We start from the raw sequence: 24,514 nt of genomic DNA, 5'->3' as shown, positions 1-24,514 counted from the left end.
TGGGGCGCGGGGGGGGAATCACTCTATTAATATCAAAGGAGGAAAAAAAATATCTGTCAGAATCCAACCTGTTATTGGGTTAACTTGCCAAGCTTCAGTATAGAACTTTATTCTTTGGACGGCAATTAAAATACTTGTCTGGGGCTTCCCTGGTGGCGCAGCGGTTGAGAGTCCGCCTGCCGATGCAGGGGACGCGGGTTTGTGGCCCGGTCCGGGAAGATCCCACATGCCGCGGAGCGGCTGGGCCCGTGAGCCATGGCCGCTGAGCCTGCGCGTCTGGAGCCTGTGCTCCGCAACGGGAGAGGCCACAACAGCGAGAGGCCCGCGTACCGAAAAAAAAGAACTTGTCTGGCAGGGAAGGGTTCACACATGTGCGTATTTGAGCTAACCCCCCGGACACCTGTCAGTTGAAAAGTATTCACTGGAAGAAGCATCCACTGTACTGAGGCCCTGCTGTTTTCTAATGGGCCTTAAAACCAAGATGCAATGACAGCAGACAAGAGACATGAGGCTCCCGGCCATGAGGGGAAAATGTGATTACTTTCATCATAGGATACCAACTCATAAAAAAGACATAAAACACATTTTTGCCTGAAGTGTGTACATATATTTTGTTTTCATGTTATTTTTAATATTGGAGTTAACTAGGGAGTATAGGGAAAGGGATAAAGAACATGAAATGGTTCAAGGAAAACAAGGACTTATTTAGGACCCTCCCCTGCCTCAAGTTCGTGATGTGGTCCCTGGACAGAATAACCACCACCACCACCAACCATCTGAGCTGTCTCTACTTGTCGAGCACTGAGTCAATCCAGTGCTTCCAATTAATTGCTTAATTCTCACCACAACCCATTTTACAAGTAAGAAAACAGACCCTAAGTAACTTAGGGTCCCAAAGAACATACTTCATAGGAATCTAATGAAAACTCCAGTGAGATGACCCGTGTGATGTGCGCAGAGAGGAACTGCCTGCTGGGTCTTAGAGTCAGGCCTCCTCTCAGAGCTTAAGGCCCCCAGACTTCTCAGAACTTCTTGATAATTTATTGAAACAAGAGCTACATATTAGCTGGCGCTCTAGTCATTCCTCAGACTTTCTAGTGATTGTCTAGAAAATAACAAACTCCACCCCTGCGCCTGACTGTTTACTTTTATATTGTCTGTGGCAAAGTTAATATCAAAATCCCCTCGATAACAAGGATACACAATACATACTTTATTTAAAGGTTTCTTTGAGCTGTTCAAAAAACAAGTTTCAAATAAATGACAGAATAAACCAAAGGCTCTGACAAACAGCAATGAGCTAGCTGATAAAAGTGCAACAATCTGAATCGTTCAAGATTCAACTAGTTGAAATAACTCAATTTCACAAATGTAGAAGAGTAAAGAGAAGATGTGTAATCACAAGGTCAGGGGATGAGCATGGCTTTGGAGCTTTTCAGTTTCAAATCCTGGGACTCCCACCTAGTGGCTGTCACCTGCTATAAGATGCGGAAAGTAACATGCACTTCCAAAAAGTTTCAGGGGAAACAAAATAGTAAACAGCATATAAGAGCCCCGGTCCTGGGACTTCCCTGGTGGTCCAGTGGTTAAGACTTGGTCTTCCAATGCAGGGGGTATGGGTTTGAGCTCTGGTCAGAGAGCTAAGATCCTACATGCCTCGCAGCCAAAAAACCAAAACGTAAAACAGAAGCAATGTTGTAACAACAACAAAAAATGGGCCCAAGCTTTGTGCACGTCATGTAGCAGACACTCAGATGGTGGCTGTCCTTGTTCTCCTTGAGTCCCTAAGGTTAGGCCTGTGATACTGGGAAAAACGGGATAGGCAAAAGCAGGATTCTATACAACCAATTAGAACATACTCGGCTCAAGTCCGTTCCGTATTTGCGATGAAGCTCATCAAGGCTAAGTTTATGGTCATCCTAAGAGAAAACAGAAGGAAAAGAATTAATCACTGTACCATTAAAACAAACAAACAAAAAGATTTTAAAACGCATCAATATCATCACTCCTATCATTAGGCTCAGAAGACAAGTTTTTCTTCAGTGCACAAGTTAGTACACTTCCACCATTGCTGCCCAATGGCTTGGCAACCATACAGCTGCCTACTGAATAGTCTTCACTGGAGAATGGCCCAAGCTGTGTGATGGCAGCCCGACTGTCTGCCACCTGTCGTCAGAGAAACCCAACAGTCTTAGAGACCTACGAGACCTCATCTACCTTCTCTGATGACAAGGCAGATTATAGACAGGTCGCATCTGTGGACGCCTCCGCGGCCTGCAGAGGTTGGAAGTTCTCCGTGTTCAGTATGATGCAGAAACACAAAAGCAAAGGCCCACGATAATATCATCCACAGTTCCTCTGTGGACCTTTGGTTATGCCGGAGTGTTGAGTAACTTGTCCAACCCTCTAACGGCTTTTATAATGAAATTTTTCCATAGCAACGTCTACAATTCAGTAAAATCTGTACAACTGCTGTAATCTCTTTACTTTGAAAATGAAGCAAGTCTCTGACTGAAGGATGACTGGGGGGAGGGGTACCATAACACTCAAAGGAGGTAAGACACAATTAATTTTTAAGACGAACAAAGAGCAGCCTTCCTCCTAGTACTTTACCATGGAAACTTCCTTCTTCAGCTCATCCATATCCCTCTCTTTCTTGGCCTTCTTTTTGTCGCCATGCTCTGAAACAGCTGCGGGTTCATATTTATCACGTCCAACCTACAGAGGAATGTGGGAAACGTGTGGTTGTGAATTCAGAACAGCATTTCGAAACTCAAGATTGTGGAGAAAGGATCTTCAGCAGTTTTAGGAGAGACATCATTTTGAAGAGTCACTGGGCTAATATCCATGGAAATACATGTTCTAAGGCTGCATACTCAACAGCAGTCTAGGATTAATACTGCCATCATTAGCTCAGGTCAGGCCATCTGCACCCTAGGGCATTAAGACCAATGGGAAAGTCCTGTCAGGCCTCAGAGTGGCCCTGCCAGTTGCTTCCATTTGGGGTAAATGCGGGGAGAGGGTTGTGCTGTCATTTCCATGCCATGGCCCTCCATCTTCCCCACTGAAAGAATGAAACTATCTTCACATCACTAACTTAGAGTACAGTATAGTACTTATGCACTTGGATTCTGAATCAGACAGGTTCATACCCTGGGCTCCACCACTTAATAGCTGTGTGTCCTTGGGCAAGTCACTAATTCTGAAATTCTGTTCTCTTCCCTAGAATGGAGCTAATGGCGCCTACCTCCTTAGAGGTTTGAGAGGATTAACTGATACACACACCTAAATGCGAATGACTTTTATTATGACGTTTAAATTCTTATCTTTGCAAAGAAGTCATTTCGGATCAACTTTAAATATCTTTAGGGTTTGCCTTAAGAGCACTGACCTTTTCATCTTATTAAAAAAAGTCAGCCCAAGGATCCTTCAAATTCTTCAAGTGCAAGACAGAAAAAGGGAGTCCCCACCCCAACCTGCAGCCCGAGAATAAAGCCCCCAAATGCAAGTCCCTGGAAATATTTTGACACAACCAGGATGTAGGAAAAGCATGTGCATTATCTCACAGTTCGCAGGATCCACCTACGCCTCTTGAAAACTGGAACAATTTTTAGAGAAAACGTTGATTCCACAGTTTAAATTTAGATTGTTCCACTCCCCCACCTCCTGTTGAAAACGCCTGAGCTCAGCTACACAAAGCCTGAACTTGGTGCTCCCAAGGCTAGTAGTCCCTGGAGAGAAGGCGCCCCTCACTCCAGAGGCCCCCAGCCCACAAACTGATAATATCACCTAAGAAGGGCAAAGAAAGGCAGTTACAGTAGCAATTTTCTTACAATGGGTGCTATGCGGTGCTGTCTGTATTCATTTGTGGCTCTCCCTTAATCATTTCTGATTTTCAGGAGTGCCTCACCAGCTACTAAAGCAACAAGTAGAAACACTGTCTAGATTAAAATTGTACTGTGCTGAATATAAAATAAATTTAAAAAAATTAAAGCATATAGGTGTCTTTCAGTCATAGCTGATAGGGTTGCAAATAAATACAATATTCACTTGAATTTGAAAATACCTTCTTAAGACTCTAAAGAGATCCTGGCCCCAGGTTAGTTAGTGTTGCCAAAACACAGAGACGTGTACAGTATTCACGTTGCTCAACTTGTGTGGTCACATTTACAGTGTTCCCTGCCCGTTAACTCTTTCAGAGTGTTCTTTAGTTTCCGTATCTTATCTGTGAAGAATGAAGCAAGTCTAAAGATAGTCAACATTCTCCACATTCTCTCCACTACACAGCAACCACACGGTGCCGAGAGCCTCTCTGGGAGAGCTCTGGGGCCAGAGTTAAAATGAAACATCATCACACACACTGGAAGCAAACAGACAAACAAAACAAAGGACGGGGCTCCCACCAGAGAGGAACTAAAGTGGGACTTCCTTCATATATTTAATAAGGAAGCACAATACTTCCTTCATATATTTAATAAGGAAGCACGTCAAAGACATTGACTAGGGATCTCTGAAAGACTCACATGGCCCGTCTGTATTGATTTCTTAAATCCAGTTCACAAATTCTCATTAAGCAAGTTGAGTATCATTAAAACATATCTAACTTCAAGATATGAAAATCAGAGTTAAAAGCCCTCTGCCTCACCATCTGTAGGCTTTGGTTATTCTCCGACTTTCAATATTTTCCACTCCAAAAGAGGGGGAGAGAATTATTGGAGCAGCTAGACCTTGGACATGTTCCAGAGTTTTATCCCCATTTACAAAACAGATCTCCTGCCTGAAGCTTCTCAGTTATCAGTGGTTAAGGTAGCTGGAAATCAAGATTCCCTAATAACCCTCCCCATTCTTCATCCCTTCATGGCATATAAGGGGTGGTGGTTTAAAACAGGATATCTGTGAAAGAGACAGGGGAAGTGCTAACAAGTGATATTTCTTCTCCTTCAAGTTTTAATTGTTTCACTAGGCAATGTCCAGAAGACCAGGCAGCTTATGCAATTCAGTGCTTCCCTACAAGTAAAACAATAATACTAGCTTTTCTTGATGGGAACCAAATATTACTCGAGTCCCTACCAATCTCAAATACTAGTTTCAAAGCAGAAAAAAAATGTGTGTGTGTGTGTTTGGGGTGGGGTGCAGTGGTGCAGGGTAGGACAGGGAACAACCTAAAATTGGGTAGACAGCATTTTCTTTATTATTTCTTTTAAAAGCATTTGGGAAAAACAAAGGTCATGAAAAGGGGAATGATAATATGGTCTCCCGCATCTACTGCGATGACCTGCCCACTCCTCTGGGCACTGGGCACACAATTCCCACTGTTTCCATTAGGAAATGCAGGTCAGTTCTCCTTCCTCCACGGAAGACAGGCAGTGACCGGGCTCCCTGCAACAGCACCCTTGGGCACCGCTGTGCCGTCTCTGAGAAAGGGGAAGGGTACACAATGGAGGCTCAAGGCCACTGTCATACCACCCCCCCAAAAGGGCCACTTGTGAACATTTGTTTATCCCATTCTAATTTAGGAAGTGGAAGGTCACAACAAGGGCAGGGGCTTGCCCAGTGTGACACAGCCTAAAATAAAGTGTCATTACTTCGCCCTGTGCTTCCTGGGGATTTCATCCTCTCAACGGTTCACTATGAGTTTTGCCACCAGTTGATCTGGGTAGAGGGAAGGGGTGCTCAGGAGATGGAGTGAGAAAATTCTTGACAGGAGGAACCAAGGTTGAAACCTGGAGCAAGGTGCGCTTGTTTATTATTTTTTTTTTAGTTGTTTCAAACTAGTTTCTTTAGGGGTTCCATTTTCACTCCTCAGTGGATTTTATGCATTTCTCAGATGCTTCTTCACTCATTAGTTCATCTAGTTCTGAAGGGTTACTGAGTGTCACCTTGATCAGCCAACCATCTTCATAACAAGATCTGTTGACAAGCCCTGGATTTTCTGCAAAAGCTTCATTAATTTCAGTTACTTCTCCTGATAGAGGAGAAGAGAGTTCACTAGCAGCTTTTTCACTTTGCAAAGCACCAAACTCCTCATTTGTTCAATTCTGTCCCAGCTTCAGGGAGACTACAGTCAGTAAACATCTCCCAAAGCTTCCTGTGCAAAATTGCTGATTCCCACCATTCTAACACTATTTTCTGTTGTCATCCATTCACGTCTGTCTGTGAATTTACGCACAGAGTGGGGCTGGTGTGCAACGTTGGGAAGGTGCCCACCCTCAGCCACCAGGGCTGAGGCCCCAACGTTCACTTTTTTAAAAACCCAGACCAAATCCTTACAATGAGCAAGGCCTGCTAGGGCTGGAGATGCTCCTTCCTCTTCTTCAGTAATTAACAGTTTAAAGGGGGTGGCGTGGGAAGCGGATATGACAGGTGCAGAGAAACATCCCAAAAATTTTTACAAAGGCACACAAAGAAGGTGCAATGAGTTTAGGAGACAAGTTTCCATCCTGGACGTGAGTCACCTGACGTCTTCGTCAGCTGAAGCTGCCCCGAGGCCTTCGGACCCATCTCAACCGGCCCCCATCAGGCCTTAGAGGCTTTCTCAACTGTGCAGTGTGATGTCTGGCCACAGCTCCCACCACATCAGCACAGTGCCCTGTGGCCAGCCGGGAGGTCAGAGGTCTTCAGACTTCCGAAATTGCTGCTGATAAAGTCTGGAGGGTACCTGGAAGCAGAGATGTCCACACCCTTTGGACAGGACTATGGATGGTACTTTTAAGTCAGTCCCAAGTCACTCTAGCTCTGCCATGTGCCAGCTATATGACCCTGAACAGTCAGCCTCAGGTTCCTCGTTGCCTAAAATGGGAATAACACTTGGTGTAACTACTAAAGACTCTAGAGAGGCATCTCTGATAGATGAATCAAGGGGCTGCCATCAAATCCAAAGACAAAACACCTGAAAACAGCACTGTTTCCAAAACTGACAAAGCTCTGGACTATCAAGAGGGGCCAGAGGAGGGTAAAAGTAATTGCCCCAAATGCAGCGCATTTCAAAGCTGGCCAAGAGGGTTGTAGAAAGGATACCTCTGAACCCAATTTGGCAAATTCCACCTTAGCAGGAAGTTGAAGGGATGGTCTCCGATCCTCACTGGTTACCTAGAGGCACTGCCTAGTCTGGGCTACATCTTTCCTTTATGTAAAAAGTGGGGCGCGGGTAGGCTTTCCAGTCTCCCTGGGGTGATATATGATTAATCATTATCAAATACAAACGTGTATGTGCAGGTACTCTGCAAGGCACTACACAAAGGTTATTATAACTTGGTTTTAATGAACATGTAAATCACTGCCACTCGTCACTTACTATGAAAAGTCTTTATGAATTTTAAAAAAACACCTCATTTGGGGCATTTTTTATTTCATCGTCAATTGAAACTTATAAAGATATAAGACATGACCAATCGCAGTTCCTCACACCTCCGATGGCTCCTAAATGATTAAGTAGTTTAGTTTATGTACAAGGATTTTCCATCCAGGGAGCTGAGGGTGGAGACGGCTGGGGCTGAAAGAGGATGGCACTGCAGGGCTCTGCAGCCCAGAGCAGCGTTTAGGGCAGAGAAGGAAGAGGACGTGACCCGAGGGACACCTGGCCTTCACAGTCTTCTCTCACTCACCTAAACCTGCCGCGAGGTGGGGAATACCAAGTAGCCAGGCCAAAGCAGTGGGTCTCTTTGTGAGCCCAGCTCAGTCCCTCCAAACTTGGGCTGCAGCCCATCAGCCAGCAGGGGGCAAAGAAAACAGCTCCAGTTCTAGCCAGCGGGTTCCCTCAGCCCAAAATGAACAAGCCTTAACCTTCCTCCCCAATCTGCCTGCATGTGAAATTTCAACGAGACTGCCAGTCCACCCTACCTGCAATAGTTAGTATACATCCATGATCATTCAAAACGATTCTATGGGGCTTCCCTGGTGGCTCAGTGGTTGAGAGTCTGCCTGCCGATGCAGGGGACACGGGTTCGTGCCCTGGTCCGAGAAGATCCCACATGCCGTGGAGCGGCTGGGCCCGTGAGCCATAGCCGCTGAGCCTGCGGGTCCGGAGCCTGTGCTCCGCAACGGGAGAGGCCACAACAGTGAGAGGCCCGCGTACCAAAAAAAAAAAACCATTCTAAACATCTAAATAATCAATATACTTTAGATTTACGACCTCTTTAAAAATGTGCTTTTTCAGTTAATTAAAATTAAAAAAACTTGTTTTTTCAATGGGGTTTTCTACCTCTACATTAGGTACCTGGGTAATGAAGAGTTAAAATGTTTTGCCTGTTTCCACCCATTTGCTGCCCTCCTCATGCCTTTTTTCATTTTGTCAGGCCACTCTTTAGCTGGTGCTACTCAAAAGAAGTTGTTGGTTTGAGAGACCCTGGCTTAATAACCAGCACAAGCATTAAAAGGGGACTGAATCAATTTCCAGTAAGTCCTGATCACTCCTCAACTGGTACCTTGAAGCCTAGGGTGGGAAGTAAAACAGCTGCAGGGTTGAAGAGGACAAAGGCAGTGACAGGCCCTAGAGAAATAGGGAAATAGAACTCTCAAGAAATAACTTGAGAGTTCTGCGTATCACGCAATGTTAGGGAGTGAGTGGGCGTTCAGGCTGGGAGACCGCCGGCTGCTCACGAATCAGGAACGTCTGGTGGGTCACTAGAGAAATGCCACCTGAGTTGAAACCAATAAAACCAACATGGCACCTTAGCAAGCATCTAAGCATCATGTGGAGGATAAAGGAAAAACACAAGAAGATAACACCCCAAGTGCGTGAGGCCCTGTCCTCACCACGATGACAAACTGGAAGGATAAACCAAGCACTAAGTCTCAACAATCCACAAAACCTTAACACACTGATCATCAGGCCCCCAAACAACCCAGGTCCCAAAGACAAAGACACAAGCCATCAAGGGTCAACTTTTCAGATCACCAACCAAAACCATCTACCAGCTGTTACTGAACAGGGCTGGAATAAAACCAGGTACAGAGATAATTAATGCTCAGATATAATCCACTGTAAAGTCACAAAGGAACTAAGGAATGGGGTCCACTGGCCAAAATCCCCTTGGCTCAGGGTCCAAATGAAACCAGAGAGAAAAACTGCAGAGTGGGTTGAGGGGTAGAGTGGGGTGCTTCTATCCTCACTGACAGAATCTGCTATCTGAAACATTAGTCAAATAAATGTGAAGAACTGCTTGTGGATTCCTGACGACAGATTTAAACACAACTAAGGAGGTGACTCATAGGCAAAGAACAGTCTCTCTATGACTACAGCCAAAGAACACACTTCCTCTCACACACATTCGATTCATAGCAACGTGAGAAAGTTCAGACCTGACTTGGTTATGGCTCCTTTTCCAAAAATATATAAACGAAGGAGAGTTTTAAAAAAAGTAGTGGATTTTAAAATTCTCTGTCCTTCACATTATCACTTACTGGACACGTAATTTCAGCGGAATCCAAAATTGGACAGCTCTGGCAGGGATGGGGAAACATTCTGCCCAGTGCTTTGCTGGCCAAAAGCAGCAACTCTGATTACTGTGAGCCCATCTGATCTGACACTCGTGTTTCTTCTTCTGGCCTGCTGGCTGGCAGAGCGCCCTGGGCGTCTAGAAGAAGGTACCACAGCACAAATGTTCACCCTCCTGTCCCTCACAGAGGGCTGAAAAGCCCATTTTATTTCACAAGACTTTGACCAAGACTCTAAAAATGTAAAGCCTTTTACTTGGAAAGTGAAAGTAAACGAGAACTCAAAGATGCCGTTAATAGCATCCCAGCAGTGTCCAATGACACTTCCCCTCAGCTTCCCTTTGGAGGGTAATTCACAGTATTCAATATTTCCCATGCTTTTCAATCTTCAGTAGTTTTTTTTCAGCTGAAAGAAAAACCATTTTCTAGTTTTGAAAAGACTTAAGACTGACGAACAGCAAAAACCCATAGTTTATAAAGATTAGATCTCTCAACACCAAATGCTTTACAATCCCAACAACAGCTGCCGCTCACACTTCCCCTGTACCCTCTCTAAACGGAACACAGGTGACTTCCACTTGGGTGAGTATTCTACCGAAGGGCCAGATGAGAAACTGACACTTCAGGGCTTTAAAAAACTTTGTTTTAAATAAAGAAACTAACTTTACTTACTTTTCCATACAAAATCCTTCGAAAACTATTTTCCTTAAAGCCTCTTTCACTCTTAAGTTTGGATATGCTATGTGAAAGAACATAGCCTGGACTTCCCTGGTGGCGCGGTAGTTAAGAATCCGCCTGGGGACACGGGTTCAAGCCCTGGTCCGGGAAGATCCCACATGCCACGGAGCAACTAAGCCCCGTGCACCACCACAACTGAGCCTGTGCTCTATAGAGCCCGCGAGCCACAACTACTGGGCCTGTGCGCCACAACTACTGAAGCCCGCATGCCTAGAGCCCGTGCTCCACAAGAGAAGCCACTGCAGTGAGAAGCCCAGGCACCGCAACAAAGAGTAGCCCCCACTCGCCGCAACTAGAGAAAGCCTGCGCGCAGCAACGAAGACCCAATGCAACCCCCCAAAAAAAGGAACATAGCCTGACTGAACAGAAAGTCACTTATCTGTTCATTTGTTGCTAAAATAATCAGAAAACAATGCTTTAGAAGGGTTCTGGGATGGAGAATGGATGGGTACCCAGTCTATTGGGCTTTATAATTTGAATTCACTTTTTTTTTTTTGCGGTACACGGGCCTCTCACTGTCGTGGCCTCTCCAGTTGCGGAGCACAGGCTCCGGACGTGCAGGCTCAGCGGCCGTGGCTCACGGGCCCAGCTGCTCCGCGGCATGTGGGATCTTCCCGGACCGGGACGCGAACCCGTGTCTCCTGCATTGGCAGGCGGACTCTGAACCACTGAGCCACCAGGGAAGCCCGAATTCACTTTTTTTAAGTGCAATTTAGGAATAACACTTCCAGGGGTCTGGATATTTTAAGTTTTATTCCTCACCTGAATAAACATTTTACTGGATTTTAAAAAATTCCTCGCCCCCTTTTGGGGACGGGGGTTGTCAGGCTTAGCCTACTCTCAATCTCCTCAGACTTATGATGCAGACCTCCCCCTTTCCTACCCTCCCACCCAAAGGTGAGTCACAGAGTGTTACAAACTTCCTGGCAGAGAAAACTACAAATTAACAAACAGTAAGTTACCCAAAGAGAATACACCCTCAGAGCAGGGTACAGAAAGGCGAGGGGGGTGGGGGCTGTTCGTCACTTATACACTGAACACTTGACAGGGGCAAACGGTGTGATGCATCCCCAACCTTCTTCTCTGTCCCTAGGGCTAGTTAACCAGTTCCTCCCGTAACCACTCCACTTGCTCGGGCCAGGCCTGGGCAACCTTCCACTCTGAGGACTCTGCCGTGCGATGTTTTCAGTCTAAAGTACTAGCTTTATAGCAGCCAGAGGGAATTTAGTCACACTTTCAAGCTGAGCTCCCAAAGGGCAGCTGATAGTGCTACCATACAACCAGGATTTCTGCTGACATCTGTATCCCTTGTGCAACCTTCACCTGCACCTTTTCCCAGGCTCCTCTTTAAATCACTACCCATAAACCATGGTTTCTTTTCTAGGTAACTAAGTTAATGTTCAAACGATGGAGAACTGCAGTGAAGGAGCAGGTGACATCTCTCCTCCCCTCATTTTTTGTAAACTTGAGAAAAAAGAAAGTTTCTTGCGTACCTTTGGTGAGCTAAAGGATTGTGGGTGGTAGGCCTAGCTGTGGATTTAAGCCAAGTGACTGGCAGAAACACCCAGTATGAAAAAAAGGACAAAATCCTATTTCATCCAGGAATGATTCAGCAGGAGCTGTTCTTCCATTTCTTTACCAAAAGCTTAGGAGATCGATTTTTAAGGAGAAATAAAATCACCTGAAATATCACCAAAACCTGGGCTCCCAACAGTAATGGGAAGGGGAGGGGAAGAAATTAACAATGACCTTAAAAATTAGCTGCCAGCACTGGCTTCCTAGTTAACCAATTATCAGCAGGGCTTCAGTCACCACTCCACCCACATTCTAATCCCCATGTGGAAAAATCCCAACATTTGAGCATAAAATATCCTTCTGAACATTTGGACTATCACCGTAAGTCATTGGGGACAAAGGGGTAACTTTATCCCAGGGGAATCACACACACACACACACACACACACACACACACACACACACACACACACACACACACACACACACACACACACCACCCCCCCTTGTTTAATTTATCAGAGTACCCAAAATACTAACTACAACCCAGCAGATAAGCAGCATATCAGCCCGTGTTAACCAGTTACAATTCAATTTTGTGTTTGCCAGCCACTAGGCATTTTATTAAAAATCCATAAGACATCTAGGTTGAACCTCCACGACCCAGGTATGTTGCTTTCTTTACCACCACTGTGCATGTGTGTGGTTACGAAAGGGACATATAGATCTATGGACATAACTTAGTTATTCAAACATCTCTCTGGTCCATTAATCCAGCCTCACAAACACCCAGTTTCATCTGAAAAATAACTTGAGAGTTCTGCGTATCATGCAATGTTATGGAGTGAGTGAGTTTTCAGGCTGGGAGACCACAGGCTGTTCACGAATCAGGAACGTCTGGTGTGTCACTAACCAACCATTTGACCTTGAGCAAATCACTTCACCTTCCTAGGCCCCGGGTACATATCTACGATCTCTACAGCCCCCCAGTCAGTAATGTGAGGCTCAAGAAATAAACTTTTTTTTGAGGGGAAAGAGACAAAGCAATGAGCTTTAAAGAGCTTGTTTACTGGAATGACTTAGGGTTTGATAGTGTGGTACAAGCACAGGCCACTAACCCAGTTTTCATCCTGGAAGTACAGAGGCTGGCACTCAGCTCTTTTCAGCTACTTGACCTGAGCCAGCCCTCCACATTTTGTGCTTTTAGAAGATGCCAGTTGTGCATTCCCACCTCTCCTTACTTTCTCGACCAGGTCCAAGCCTTTCAATGACCTCTTTCAAAATCCATTTAGAGTCCCCAAAGAATGCACCGTCCCTCTTCGCCCATCACTCACTGCACACGGAGGAGCCCTCAGAACCTTCAAAGACCTACTAACCGCCAAGGCACTGAGCAAGCCCTGGACACAATGGAGTGGATTCTCTCCTACCAGTATTCTCTTGACCTGGTCATTTTATCCCATCAACTTCTTTTGTATAAACTTTTCTCGACTGGACTTTGGCCCCGTTGGGGTCTGCCACCCAGTCTCTTGCCGTGGCTACGGGTTATCACAGCTCCAAGTTACAGAAATGCAGGAACCAGCCGTCGTTCTGGTATCCCCACAGCGCTCGCCTCTCCTGCCCAGGGGACCTCCCTCGTTCCTTTGGGAACACCCCTCTTCCGCAGGTCGGCACTCCTACTGCGTACTGCCCCGACTTCCCGTCCTTTTTCGTGTTTATAGTACCCGGAGACCCTGGTGGATCAGCCTGTGCTCCTTCCTGGATCATCCCTCAAAAAAATCTACACACACCCTCCCCACCATTAAGATAACCATCCCAGTTGCTCCAGCTGCCCCGGGCGCATCCCATGTTTATGGAAAGGGGCCCATTGAAGCTCTCAAAAGTATACCTTAAAGGCCATCCTAGGGCAAAGACACACCCTTTCTGGCACCAGCCTGCCCAACCGGCTCCACAGTAAGGGGAAGCCAGTTTTTTCCTTTAGGGGAGGGCGGCCGCCTCTGCGGGCAACTGGCTAAGACCGAAGCCTCCAGAAGGAGCCTGGGACCCTAAGGCCGCCCCCGCGTCGCAAGTCCCCCAGCGCCGGGCAGGAGCCGCGGCGGGAACGGCAGTCCGGGAAGTGGCCGAGCAGAGCGCCCCAGGATAAGGGGAGGAGCACGCCTTTCCTCGGGGCAAGAAAGGCGGAGAAAAAAAGGAAGGCGAGAGACGCGAGGTGAGGGCGGGCGGAGGGAGGGAGGGAGGGAGGGAAGGAGCGGGTTGGGGATGCCGCCGGCGGCCCGCTCCTTGCCGGGGCCGCCCAGCAGCCGTCCTCCCTCCTCCTCCTGGGCCCGCGGCTCCCGAGCGCCGCCTCCAGGAGCCCGGACTCCGGGCGCGCTCGGACTCGAGGGCCCGCAGCCCCTCTCCAGGGTGTGAGCGCTGCCCGGCGCTGCCGCCCTCCGTCCCCCCAGCGCTCCCTTCCCCCGCCCGCCCCTCATTACTGCGCTTCCTCCATTTCCAAAGTGCGTCGTCTTTTAAGCCTCACCGCTCTGCCAACCCATTCCGCGCCCCGCCGCTTCCTCCTCCTCCGCCTCCCGCTGGCTGTGGTCGCCCTCCTGACTTCCTCCTCTTCCTCCTCCTCCCCTCCAGGGCTCCCCGTGCCCCTCCCCTGGCTCCCCGGACACTCACCCCCTTCCCCATACTGGCGGTGGTCTGTGCCCCGCGCCGGGTCCTGTTGCTTGAGAATCAGAAAGAAACGAAGAGAGCGACTCCCGGCCGAGCAAGCGCGACCGGGGGAGCGGAGAGAAGGGAGCTAGGGCTGCCGCGGGGTGGGAAGGAGGGAAGACGGCCGGCGGCTCGGGCCGATGCCTTTTCTGCCGCCGCCGCCGGGGCTGCTACCGCTGCTGCTGCCACGTGTCCGCCTCCTCCCGCCGCAGCTCTGCGCCCCAGACCCAGCCGCAGCTCAAGCCCGCGCCTCCTCCTCACTTCCTAAAATATGCAACCTGCGTGCTAGCCCCGCCCACGCCGCGAGACGTCACCGTTACCGGAGCAACCTGACACCGGCCGCGGGCCTGGCTCCGCCCCCGCCCCAAGCCCCACCCCCCCAGGCCGGGGCCGCGCCGGCTGCGGCCGGTCCGGGCTCCCGGCAGGAGGGCGCCGGGCCTTGGGGCGCGTGTGCCCACATCCCGGGAGGCCGCGGCCGCGCCACTCCCGGGCGCGCCGGCTGGCTGGGCAGCGGGAACTCGGCGGCCATGCAGCTCCCGCGCCCCCCTCCCGCCGCCCTGCGTGACGGGCCTGCTTTGGAGGGCACGCAAGGTCCTCGGTGGGTGCGGGGACGTCCACGGAACTGGGTCCCCGAATCTCCGCGGACCCGGGGCAGAAACCTTGCGCGGAGGGGCCTTTCTGGGCATCGGAAAGCTCCTCTGGGATTAAGGGAAGTACCGGGATGGGGGTGAGGGGTCGGATGTGCCTGCAGCCAGCGCCCGCAGGAGGGACTGCGCCCCCCCTAAGGAGTCCAGGCCCCCGCGCCCACCTGCGATGGCCTCCCCGGCCAGCCTCTTGGTGCCCTCCCGAATGCCTCCCGTGGTCTTGGTATCCCCGTTATCCATATACCCCCAGGGCCTGAGCTGGCCTTGCCGGAGGTCCCAAGTGCCTTCTCCCTCCTTTGCTTCAAGACCCCCAAATGATAATCCAAAGGGCCTGCTGTGAATTCATTCACGCTACTGTGTGAATGAAAGCTGCTTTTCCAGTTTGGGGATTCATTTTGGGGGAGAGGAATAACTGAAACCTAAGGGAATGCATATCCTTAGCAAAAGGGGCTCCTCCGAGGAGGAGATGTTTGAGGGCCTGTCTCATGCCTCTCCTTGCCCCCAACCTGGCACAGCAGGGCCTTTGGTGCTGTGAGGGACCTGGGCCTGGAGTGTGGTGAGGAGTCCAGGAACCCCCCAGAGGGCCCTGGCCTGGCTGCACTGTGTGGCTTTCTCCCATTACAGCTTCTGCAGAGGCTGCAATGGCTGAAGGTCTCCTACAGTTAAAAAGCGAAGTATTATTAACAATGTTGTGGGGAAGTCAAGCATACTCTGGGAAAGCACGATTTGCAGGAGAAAGTCACTCCATGTCTCTGGGAATTCCGACTAGAAACAAGGAAAACATTAACTTCCTAAGCAAGTTAAAACCGGCCCTATCAACTCCAAGTATTAATTTAACGTGAGGAAAGATGTGAAACTTGAAAGAAACGGGGAAGGGGGGAAGGAAGAAAGAAAAACAAAGGGGGAAAAAGTAGCAACTGTGTTATCAGTTAGACCATTAGCCTAAGTCTTGTTCCTTCTTAGAAGAAACTGTTTCTTTCCTCTTGCCCAAGAATGCATTAAGGGCTGGTGCCTCCTCCAGCGACCTTCAACCTTGGTTAAATCAGTGCGGGCCCTGAAGAGCAGAGGAATGGCCAACTGAATTCAAATTCGTGACTGCTGGGGAAAGAACCCCCAAATCCAGAACAGAGTTCCCAATGCTGCTAATTCAACAGAAGGAATTTATGAAGAGTTATCAGGGCTCTGTCTCCAAGGGTCTAGGAAATGCTTTATTGACATGCCCTACATCCACCATTACCGCTAACCTGTAGGAAGCTTTTGCTTGCTAAAGATCTCTCAGCTTGTTTGAGATTGATTATCCCTTGGGCCCCGGTCTGCATGGGAAAAACACAGCAAGAACAACAACAAAATGTAGAAAGCAAAAGTCTGAACAATGGAGGTTTCTCCTGCTAGCGGATCACCTTTTCCTCCCTTCCTAAGTAAAATTATCAATTTTTTTCCCCATTCAACAACATAAACCTGATAAATCAAGGCATTTCCCTTGGTCTCTACAGCTGTTCATTTGGTAGCTGAAGATTACCGAAGGTCCTTTCAGGACCTCAAAGTTCTAGCTATATGCAAGAGAGGGGAAAAGGCATAAAAATAAATACTAAAATCCAAACTTTGTCATCACCTCCACATAGCACTTTTACATATAAAATCTGCTAGAACTCTCACAAGTCCAAAAGGTAAAGGGCTTTAGCCGCACTTTCCAGCGTGGGAAACCGGAGGTTTGAGGACTTCCTTCTAACAAGGCCACTCAGCTAGCAATGGGGGAGCCTGGCCTCAAAATTGCAAGATGGGAACCCATCTTCCTGCTTGTAAAATGTGGTCTTTGAGCATAGCACCAAGGAAGTTTTGGTGGAAGAATACTAATTGCTTTCAACATGGCTGTCCTCACAAATACAGAGAGAGGGTTTCCACGTGCCTCTCCTCTCGGCAAGAGCCTTTTCTGCAAATTTCTGCTCTTCATCAGTCTACTGTGTGCATCATCGTTAGGCAGAGAACCATTTCTTTTATAAAAATGACTGATATAGATCAACAAACACTCCTCCACCACTGTTCTGACCCACCTGATCCCACCTCTAGAGGCAAATCCCATTCCATTTTCAAGTCATTTGATAATCCATTTTTCATTGCAGTCCTGTTGAAAGAAACATAATTCGACAAAAACAGGTCAGAATATCAGAAAGGGCCTTGCTATTACTCCTCTAAAGTTGATGTTTCTACAAATGCTACAGCCAAGTGTTATGGTCTCGGCACTTATGGGCAATTTTCAGGGGTGTTTTTAGGGGTAAAGTTTATTGCCAGGTGTTGAGGACAAATTTTAAGAGGTGAAGGGAAAAAACATGATAAGGAAGCAGGAGCTGAAAACTTTTTATGGGAAAGAATGTTGTAAAGAACGCCTGCCAGGTTGTACTATGGAGCCCTGAACACGCCTATAAAATTAAGACAAAGGGACATTGTGGCCAGAATTGAGGTGCAGAAATCTCAGATGTGAGAGAGATGCTTTGGAACATAGGTGACCAAAGGGGGAAATATCCTTTTTGGGGGACAGGCTTCTTTCCTCCTCTTGGGAGAGGTTTCTGAATGGAACCGTGGAGAGCAAACATTCCCCTCATTTTACATGAAGAAACTGAGGCCCAGGGAGTGATTGGCACTGGATAGTCCCAGGACACTGGCAGCACTACTGTGCATCTTTTCAAACTCCCAGAGCAATGCTGAGGATAAAAGAAACTTCCAGAAGAGAAGGTAGGGCAAATTCTGCCTCTCTATTCTATCTACCTCTTACTCTATCAGCTCTTATTAAACTCGTAGCTTGGGAAACAATTAAACTGATTGGTCCAGAGACTCAGCATTTACAGCCCTCAAGGCTGCCAAGTGTGGATGGCTTTGAGGAGGATTTGACACACCATGGAGGGCTGGCCCAGTCATTGTGAATAGTCAGCAGATGTCTGAAAAATATGATGCAAGTCAGTATTTTGAGCCAAGTGTGCTAGCACTTTGAGTAAGTACTTGCTGAAATGAATAAACATGCCATTGCAATTAAGGGCTTTAGAATAAGAGTTGGAACCTACGTGAAGTTAGCATTTTCCATTGGAAGCAAACATTTGCGAGATCAATGAGCTGGGGATCTGGAAGGACAGAAGTCTCTTTGGCCCAGCTTGCACTAAAGGTTGCATGGAAACAATCTTAAGCATGCATCTTTATCTTGTACCATTCCCTTGGTACCCCAGAAAGCCACTTAGCTGCCACTATCACTGTATTAAAGCCAACCCTTGACATCATTCCAAAGTTCTTCCTAGCCAACGTCTATCTCGCCATTGCAAATCTCTTTTTTCCTGTCTAGCAGCAGACATCTTACCTCCTGCTTTAAAAGCACAGTTCTAGGCAGACCACTGACCATCAGAAATCTGTCAGCTAAAGAATTCTGACCCCTGAAACTTTTCCTCCCTGACTCTGTTTTCCAGTCATCTCTTAACTCCCTATCAGAGCTCTTTAGTATGCTTGTAAACATATTTTCTTCTGTTAATGATTTTTGAAGCCCTTAGGTTTTGCCTCTGGTTATTTAGAAAAGTCAACGTTTTCTTGGTCCCTGTCTTGGAGGCTGTTATTAAACACACAGAGTCAAGTCCTCATCAGTCTTTTCCTCAGCATTCCTTTAATACAACTGCCACTTAAAAAATTTGCTCTTATTAATAGCAGTCTTTGGAAATGAAACAATTATGAAGTTGTTCCCCAGGTGTTCTACACTGAGTCCTGAAATTCAGAGTCACGTTGAGTCTTCTTTTCTAGCACTCTCCCCACAGTACACTGCTACTCCCCTCACCCCAGTTCAAAACATTATTAGATTTTACAATATCCTGGAATGTAAAAACTCATCCCTTGTAAAACCCATGTAAAAACTCATCCCTTGTTCTCTATAAATCAACAACCACTGGGGCATTGCAAACAAAAATTAAATGGCAACAAACAAGGGATCTGGAGCTTAAAATAGTCTATTGCCAGAGTCCTATCTGTGTCCAGGCAGTAGAGACGTGGCTTCAGGCAGGCTTACAAGCCAGCACGGGCAAGCCGAAGGCAGAGAAGAGGCAGCAGATAAGTGTCATCGAACCCTTCTTGTTCTCAGGGGAATACAGCATGAGCACTAAGGAAATGAGTGCTACCATTGGGGTAGATAGATTTGCTATTCTTGGCCTTTAAATCCTGCATGGAAAAACAATCGAGAAAGTTCTGTGAAAGCTGGTTCCACTGAGAACAGCACTCTTCCCTAGATGACTTTGCACTAAAATTGGGTTTCAGGGACTGTGCAGATTTTCCCTTCAGTGGAGTGAAAAGCCACCATAATAGGAGAGAATACAAAACCATCCAAAAGTAGTTTGGTTCATTTACAAGAGTCTGGGAGTTTTTGTAGAAAGTAACCCAAAAATAGGTCAGGTACAAAAATAGTAACCAGCTCAATTCATTTCTAACAGCTTAGGTTTTACTCTGGAGTCTGCCATTTGGTTGATGGGTAACCTCTACATGTGAACTCTTACTGATAAGCCCCTAAGAAAGTCCCCTCTCTTTCTTCCCTTCTCCAGCCCCTACCTCTGGCACTCTACACTGTTTAACAGAAGTAAGAGCTAGTTCGTGCAAAGAAACAAACAAAACAAAAAACAAAACAGAAAACCCCCAAGAATAGCCATTACTGGGCATCTACTCTGAGCCTAACATGGTGTTTGCTGCTGGCATAAAACGACAACGAAGACGCATTCTCTACCCTCATAGAGTTCACCATTTGGCATAGAGAAAGACACGCAAAGAGATATTAGCAGCCCAGTGAGAGGTGCTATATCTGTGCAGCGTATCATGGGGGCATAAAGGAAGAAGTGGTCCGTTCTGCCTGCGGAGCTGGAAAGGCTCCCTTGGCTGGATCTTGAAAGATGGGTGGGAGTTCATTAAGTGGAGCCTCGTGCGGGTGCACGTGTGCATGTGTTTGTGTAGCAGGGGTTGGTTGCAAGCAAAAGCAGCAGCATGGGTTAAGACCCTCAGCACCTAAGCAAACTTAGTCTGTTGGAAGACTGGCCGGTAGTTTAACATCGCTAGAGCGTAGGCTGTGAGAGAGAATGCAGCAGGAGATGAGCCTGGAGAGGCGAGCAGGGTCCAGATTGTGGAGGACTTGGATGCCCATTCTAAGGGCTTGGACTTTATCCTGTAGCCCACAGGGAGACACTGCAGGATCTTAAGCAGGGAGGTGGCATGATCAGATTTGCGCTTTGGAAATATTCCGCTGGTAGTACCAGAACCGTGGGATAAGCTTTCCCAATCAGTGCATTTACCAAAGCTCTTCTGATGGTATTACTGAATTCAGAATCTCAGGACATCCACGTTTCCCCATATAGCTTTGAGATGGCATGTTAATTTTATTTTCTTCCTTTTTTGTGTACACACATGCATGTCTTGATCCCCATTATAATCCCAATCATTCACCGCTTCTCCCAAACAGAGGATTTCAAGTTGCTGGACACAGTGGAAAACTGGGATTTGGACATAATTTTAACAATCTGTTAGTATACAAGTCTCTGACCTTGGAAGATGATTCAATCTGCAGGGATGGTACCAGCAGTTTACCCAGTTTTCCTAATATTTTTTTGCTATGCCGAATTCCAAATAGACGAAGGACTTGGTTGGCTTCCACTTCTCCCAGAGGCCAGTTCTTTTTTTTTTTTTTTAACATCTTTATTGGAGTATAATTGCTTTACAATGGTGTGTTAGTTTCTGCTTTATAACAAAGTGAATCAGTTATACATATAAATATGTTCCCATATCTCGTCCCTCTTGCGTCTCCCTGAGAGACCAGTTCTAGATGCAGTTCCACTGACTAAAGAAAATTTAAGCTGCCTGGCTCCCCATCTCACATATAAGAACAAGCAATCTAAAGGATAGTGATGATAGAGTAAGAGGCCAAATGAATGAATAATTTGGCTTCCATGGTCGAGACAGTTCAAATAAAAGATGTCCCCGTGTCAACAAATTTCAGCTCTTTATTTCTTTGACAACTCTCTGTCGCTTTGACACTTCGCATCTGGTAGTGGGCATGGCAGTAGAGACAGGGTGGAGATGCTGGTGGGGTGGTGATGACGGAGGTGGTGGGTAGGGGCAGCAACGATGCTAAAGGGGGTGGACCCAAAACAGCTGATCCAATAACAGGCTCCCAATCGAATAATTCCTTCAAGCAATTGCATCTTCCTCCTCACATGAAGCTTTTGAGTCTATTTTATCTGTAACCATATCACCGGGCTGCCGTGAGAGTCAACTGACATGATACTCTTAAGGAAACATCAGGCCTGTTGCATAGTAACTGTTCAAAAAGTGTAAGGAATGATATTGTCTTGATTTCAAATTCCTATTCAGCCTGGGAGAAACAAGGTTCAAGGACGGATGAAAGCATCCATGAAAATTTGTCTAGAGGAGGAGGGAGTGAGAACAGAATCTGCTTTTTGCTGGCTTTCCTCTGCCCCCACCAACCTCCTGTATCCAACAGCGGGCCTGTCTGCGGACACACAGCCAGCTTGTAGCAGAAACCAGAGTACAGAGTGCAGGAGCTAGGTAAGCAAGGTTAGGGCAACACTCCACCTATCTGAATTGGTCTAGTTATCACCAAACCACAGGTGAGGACCAGGGAAATAAGCCCTGCACTAAAGCATTGCAGCACTGGCCTCATGGAGAAATTTTCACCTTCAGAATAAGAAGCTTGACTATCCATGTTCTGGACTGCAGGGGCTGATACAGCACAACCTCCTTGGGAAAAAGAAAGCATTTAAGAAAGCACTTGGAAGTGCAACTTAAAACCATCAAAGCCTTTTCTTATTTTTTCCTTTTTACATAAAAAAACAAAAAACAAAAGAAAGAAAGAAAGGAAGGAAGGAAGGAAGGAAGGAAGGAAGGAAGGAAGGAAGGTAGGAAGGAAGGAAGGAAGGAAGGAAGAAAGAAAGAAAAAGATAGATACCATCTGCTAATGCAGTTGCTAATCGGCAAGGGAGAGTTCTTCCTCTTCCTAAGAACAGGCCCAAGAGAATGCTGTGTTTCGGGGCCATCACTCCCGATCCTGGAAAAAGCAGCTGAGTCTTCCAGGCACCATGCTGCAGACTGGAGCTGCAGGGAACTAGGTGGGCCCAGGGATCCACTTCCCTCTCATGCCTTTAACCTTATCAACCAGAGTGCTCAAACTCAATGTATTCTCTTTCCCCTTTGCTTTTTTCATAATGGAAGAAAAAAAAAAAAAAGGTGATGTTAAAGTTTTGAATTAAGAAACAGTTGCCATCTGGGTAATTGACTTCTGCTTGAAGCAGCCCACCGGGTTCTCATCAGTGGCTCCTGACAGGTATGCAAGTGTCAGCCGAAGTCTTGCATTGACTTCTAAACGCAAGCTCGTGGTCCATGCACGATACAGAAACCTTAATTCCTGAATAGCGAAAGCAGTTTTCTCTCAGGTTACCTCAATGCATGGTAGATTTCTTAGGTAGATTCTAAATGCAGACATTTAGAATGAAAGCAGTCATGTTGGTCTCATCCATTCCTGGTCATATGCTGCCTTAAGAAAACAAAAAATGAAAAGCCAGTTTTCTTTGTCTTCCTGTTTGGACATCCACGTGATAGAAATATGTATGACTGAAATCACCTTGCTCTCTTAGAGGATTCAGGAGTCTGAGTGTTTCCAACTCCTCAAATAGTGGAAAGAGGGGTGGCCAGCCTGGGAGGAATATCAGGTGTCCATCTATGGGTTGGATGCCATGTCCTGCCCTTCTCAGCAGGCTTCACGGTTGCCAGCCACTCCTGTTCCCCAAAGGGAGGAACTATCAAGCAGCACGAATGGGGCTGCAGTCCCATGCCCTGACCTGAGATGCCCGCATGGCAGGAAAAGAGTCACTAGCTTCGCATACAACTCGCAGCCTCACCTTCTGTTTTCGTGCACAGCAGAGCTGGTGTCAAGCAGGACGGTTGGCGAGGACAAGATATAAAAGGAGACAGAATGCTGGGAACTTGGGTGGTCTTGAGCAAGTCCTTGTACTTTCCTTCAAGTCTGTTTCCCTGGATCTGAAATGTCTAGAACTGAGTACAATTAGGAGCCTGTGCTCAGGCAACATGGGATGCTTGAGTTGGGAGGGGAGCTCTGCATTGGACAGAAATCTCACTCGCAGGCAGTTTGGGTTTTACAAGGGACACTGAGCTTATGAAATGAGAATTCTACACCACAGATAACCTGGTCTGCTCTCCTCTTTTACAGAGGAATTGAGTCTGTGAGGCTGCATGTGCTTTTCCCAGGGTCACAAACCACCTGCTTAATGTCAAATCGAGACCCCAGCCCCTTCTCTTTCCACTACACCGTGCTGTTTCCTTAGCTTTAGGACAACTCGGAAACATCTACTTAAGGACAGAGATGCTTCGCTTCCAAACCAAGAACTGAGGGTTATCCAAAACGTGCAATTTAAAGGATCAACTTTTTGAAAATAGAATTTTCCATGTTGCTCTGGGTACTCGTATAGGTTCATCTTAAAAATCTCGCTCGACCTCTTTTCACTCGTGTCTCAATGGAGCTACGTCTGAATACACACACACACACACACACACACACACAGACAAATACACACATTATTGTTTTGAATTTGAGAAAATTCAAGGAAGCCTTGAATGGTGTCAAGGTAAAATTAAATTAAAATCTCTTGCAGGGGTGCCAGGCTCAGGGCGAGACTCCTCTAACTCCTTTCCTGGGAAGCCCGCTCTGTGTCCGATGACAGTTTCCTGGACTCTGCATCACACCTGTATGGGGTTTCCTCGAGCTGCTGGGTGACCAGCTCCACTCCATGGCCCTCTTGGCTCCAACATCCGCAGACTTTTCTCTTCCTTCTGCCAACTGATGGAGGAGCATGCTGAAAAGAACATGGAGGGCAGTAGCATGGGGGCAAGGGCCTGGGAGTGGAGCTGGGGTAAGGCCTGGGCAGACAGTGGAGGCCGAGGGGGGAGTCCGAGGCAGCCAGAGCAGCCTCCAGTAGCCTGGTCCAACTCCCAGCAGGCTCCGTTCTGCTCCCTTGGCCTGGCTTAGATCTCTTTTCTTAATCCAATAAAGGGGCACTTGCCTAAATTTGAAAAGCTGCCATAAGATTATTTCATCCACCATATCCTGTCCTGAAGCAGCTAAGCTCCAATTTCCTCTTCAAAACTGGCTTCTGTCTGATAGGGCTCTTTTGATATTGATCTAGAATCACTAACATTTTATAGCCTCTAAGGCATTATTGTCTCTTTACTCTCCTGTTTCTTGCCAAATGGACAGTGTCTCAGATCTCCTTGTTCCTTCGCCCACTCTTGTTTCTCTCTCTGCTGCTACAACAGCCAGCTACCCACAGCCCTGCCTTTCCACAGAGCAGCCTCTCCTCCTGGCTCCTCTGAAAATTCTAATCAGAAGAACTCCATCTACCTGCATCTGGATCATGCTTAATGTACAGGAAATCAGATCCCCACACTTTAGA

General features: G+C 47.2%; 1 protein-coding gene and 1 long non-coding RNA gene across 2 annotated transcripts in view; one reads left to right on the top strand and one right to left on the bottom strand.

Annotated features, from left to right (window-relative positions):
* The window catches only part of ATP1A1 (ATPase Na+/K+ transporting subunit alpha 1), a 33,264-nt gene extending 18,575 nt beyond the window's left edge, over positions 1-14,689 (bottom strand). Inside the window, exons 1-3 of the mRNA XM_027091098.1 lie at positions 14,347-14,689; positions 2,614-2,718; positions 1,860-1,919 (exon numbers count right to left, since the gene is read on the bottom strand). Coding sequence (XP_026946899.1) covers positions 1,860-1,919; positions 2,614-2,718; positions 14,347-14,358 — 177 coding nt within the window. The 5' untranslated portion in view covers positions 14,359-14,689. The remainder of the gene's footprint in view (positions 1-1,859; positions 1,920-2,613; positions 2,719-14,346) is intronic.
* Positions 13,710-24,137, top strand: LOC113611753 (uncharacterized). Its single transcript, XR_003429577.1, has 2 exons — positions 13,710-13,894; positions 23,717-24,137. It is a non-coding gene; the product is annotated as an uncharacterized LOC113611753 (long non-coding RNA).
* Positions 24,138-24,514: the final 377 nt, after the last annotated feature.

This window comes from Aethalodelphis obliquidens, unplaced genomic scaffold, assembly GCF_003676395.1.
Source record: "Aethalodelphis obliquidens isolate GAN/ISIS:26980383/991018 unplaced genomic scaffold, ASM367639v1 scaffold70, whole genome shotgun sequence".
Lineage (NCBI taxonomy): Eukaryota > Metazoa > Chordata > Mammalia > Artiodactyla > Delphinidae > Aethalodelphis > Aethalodelphis obliquidens.
This window is presented reverse-complemented; position numbering and strand designations above follow the sequence as displayed.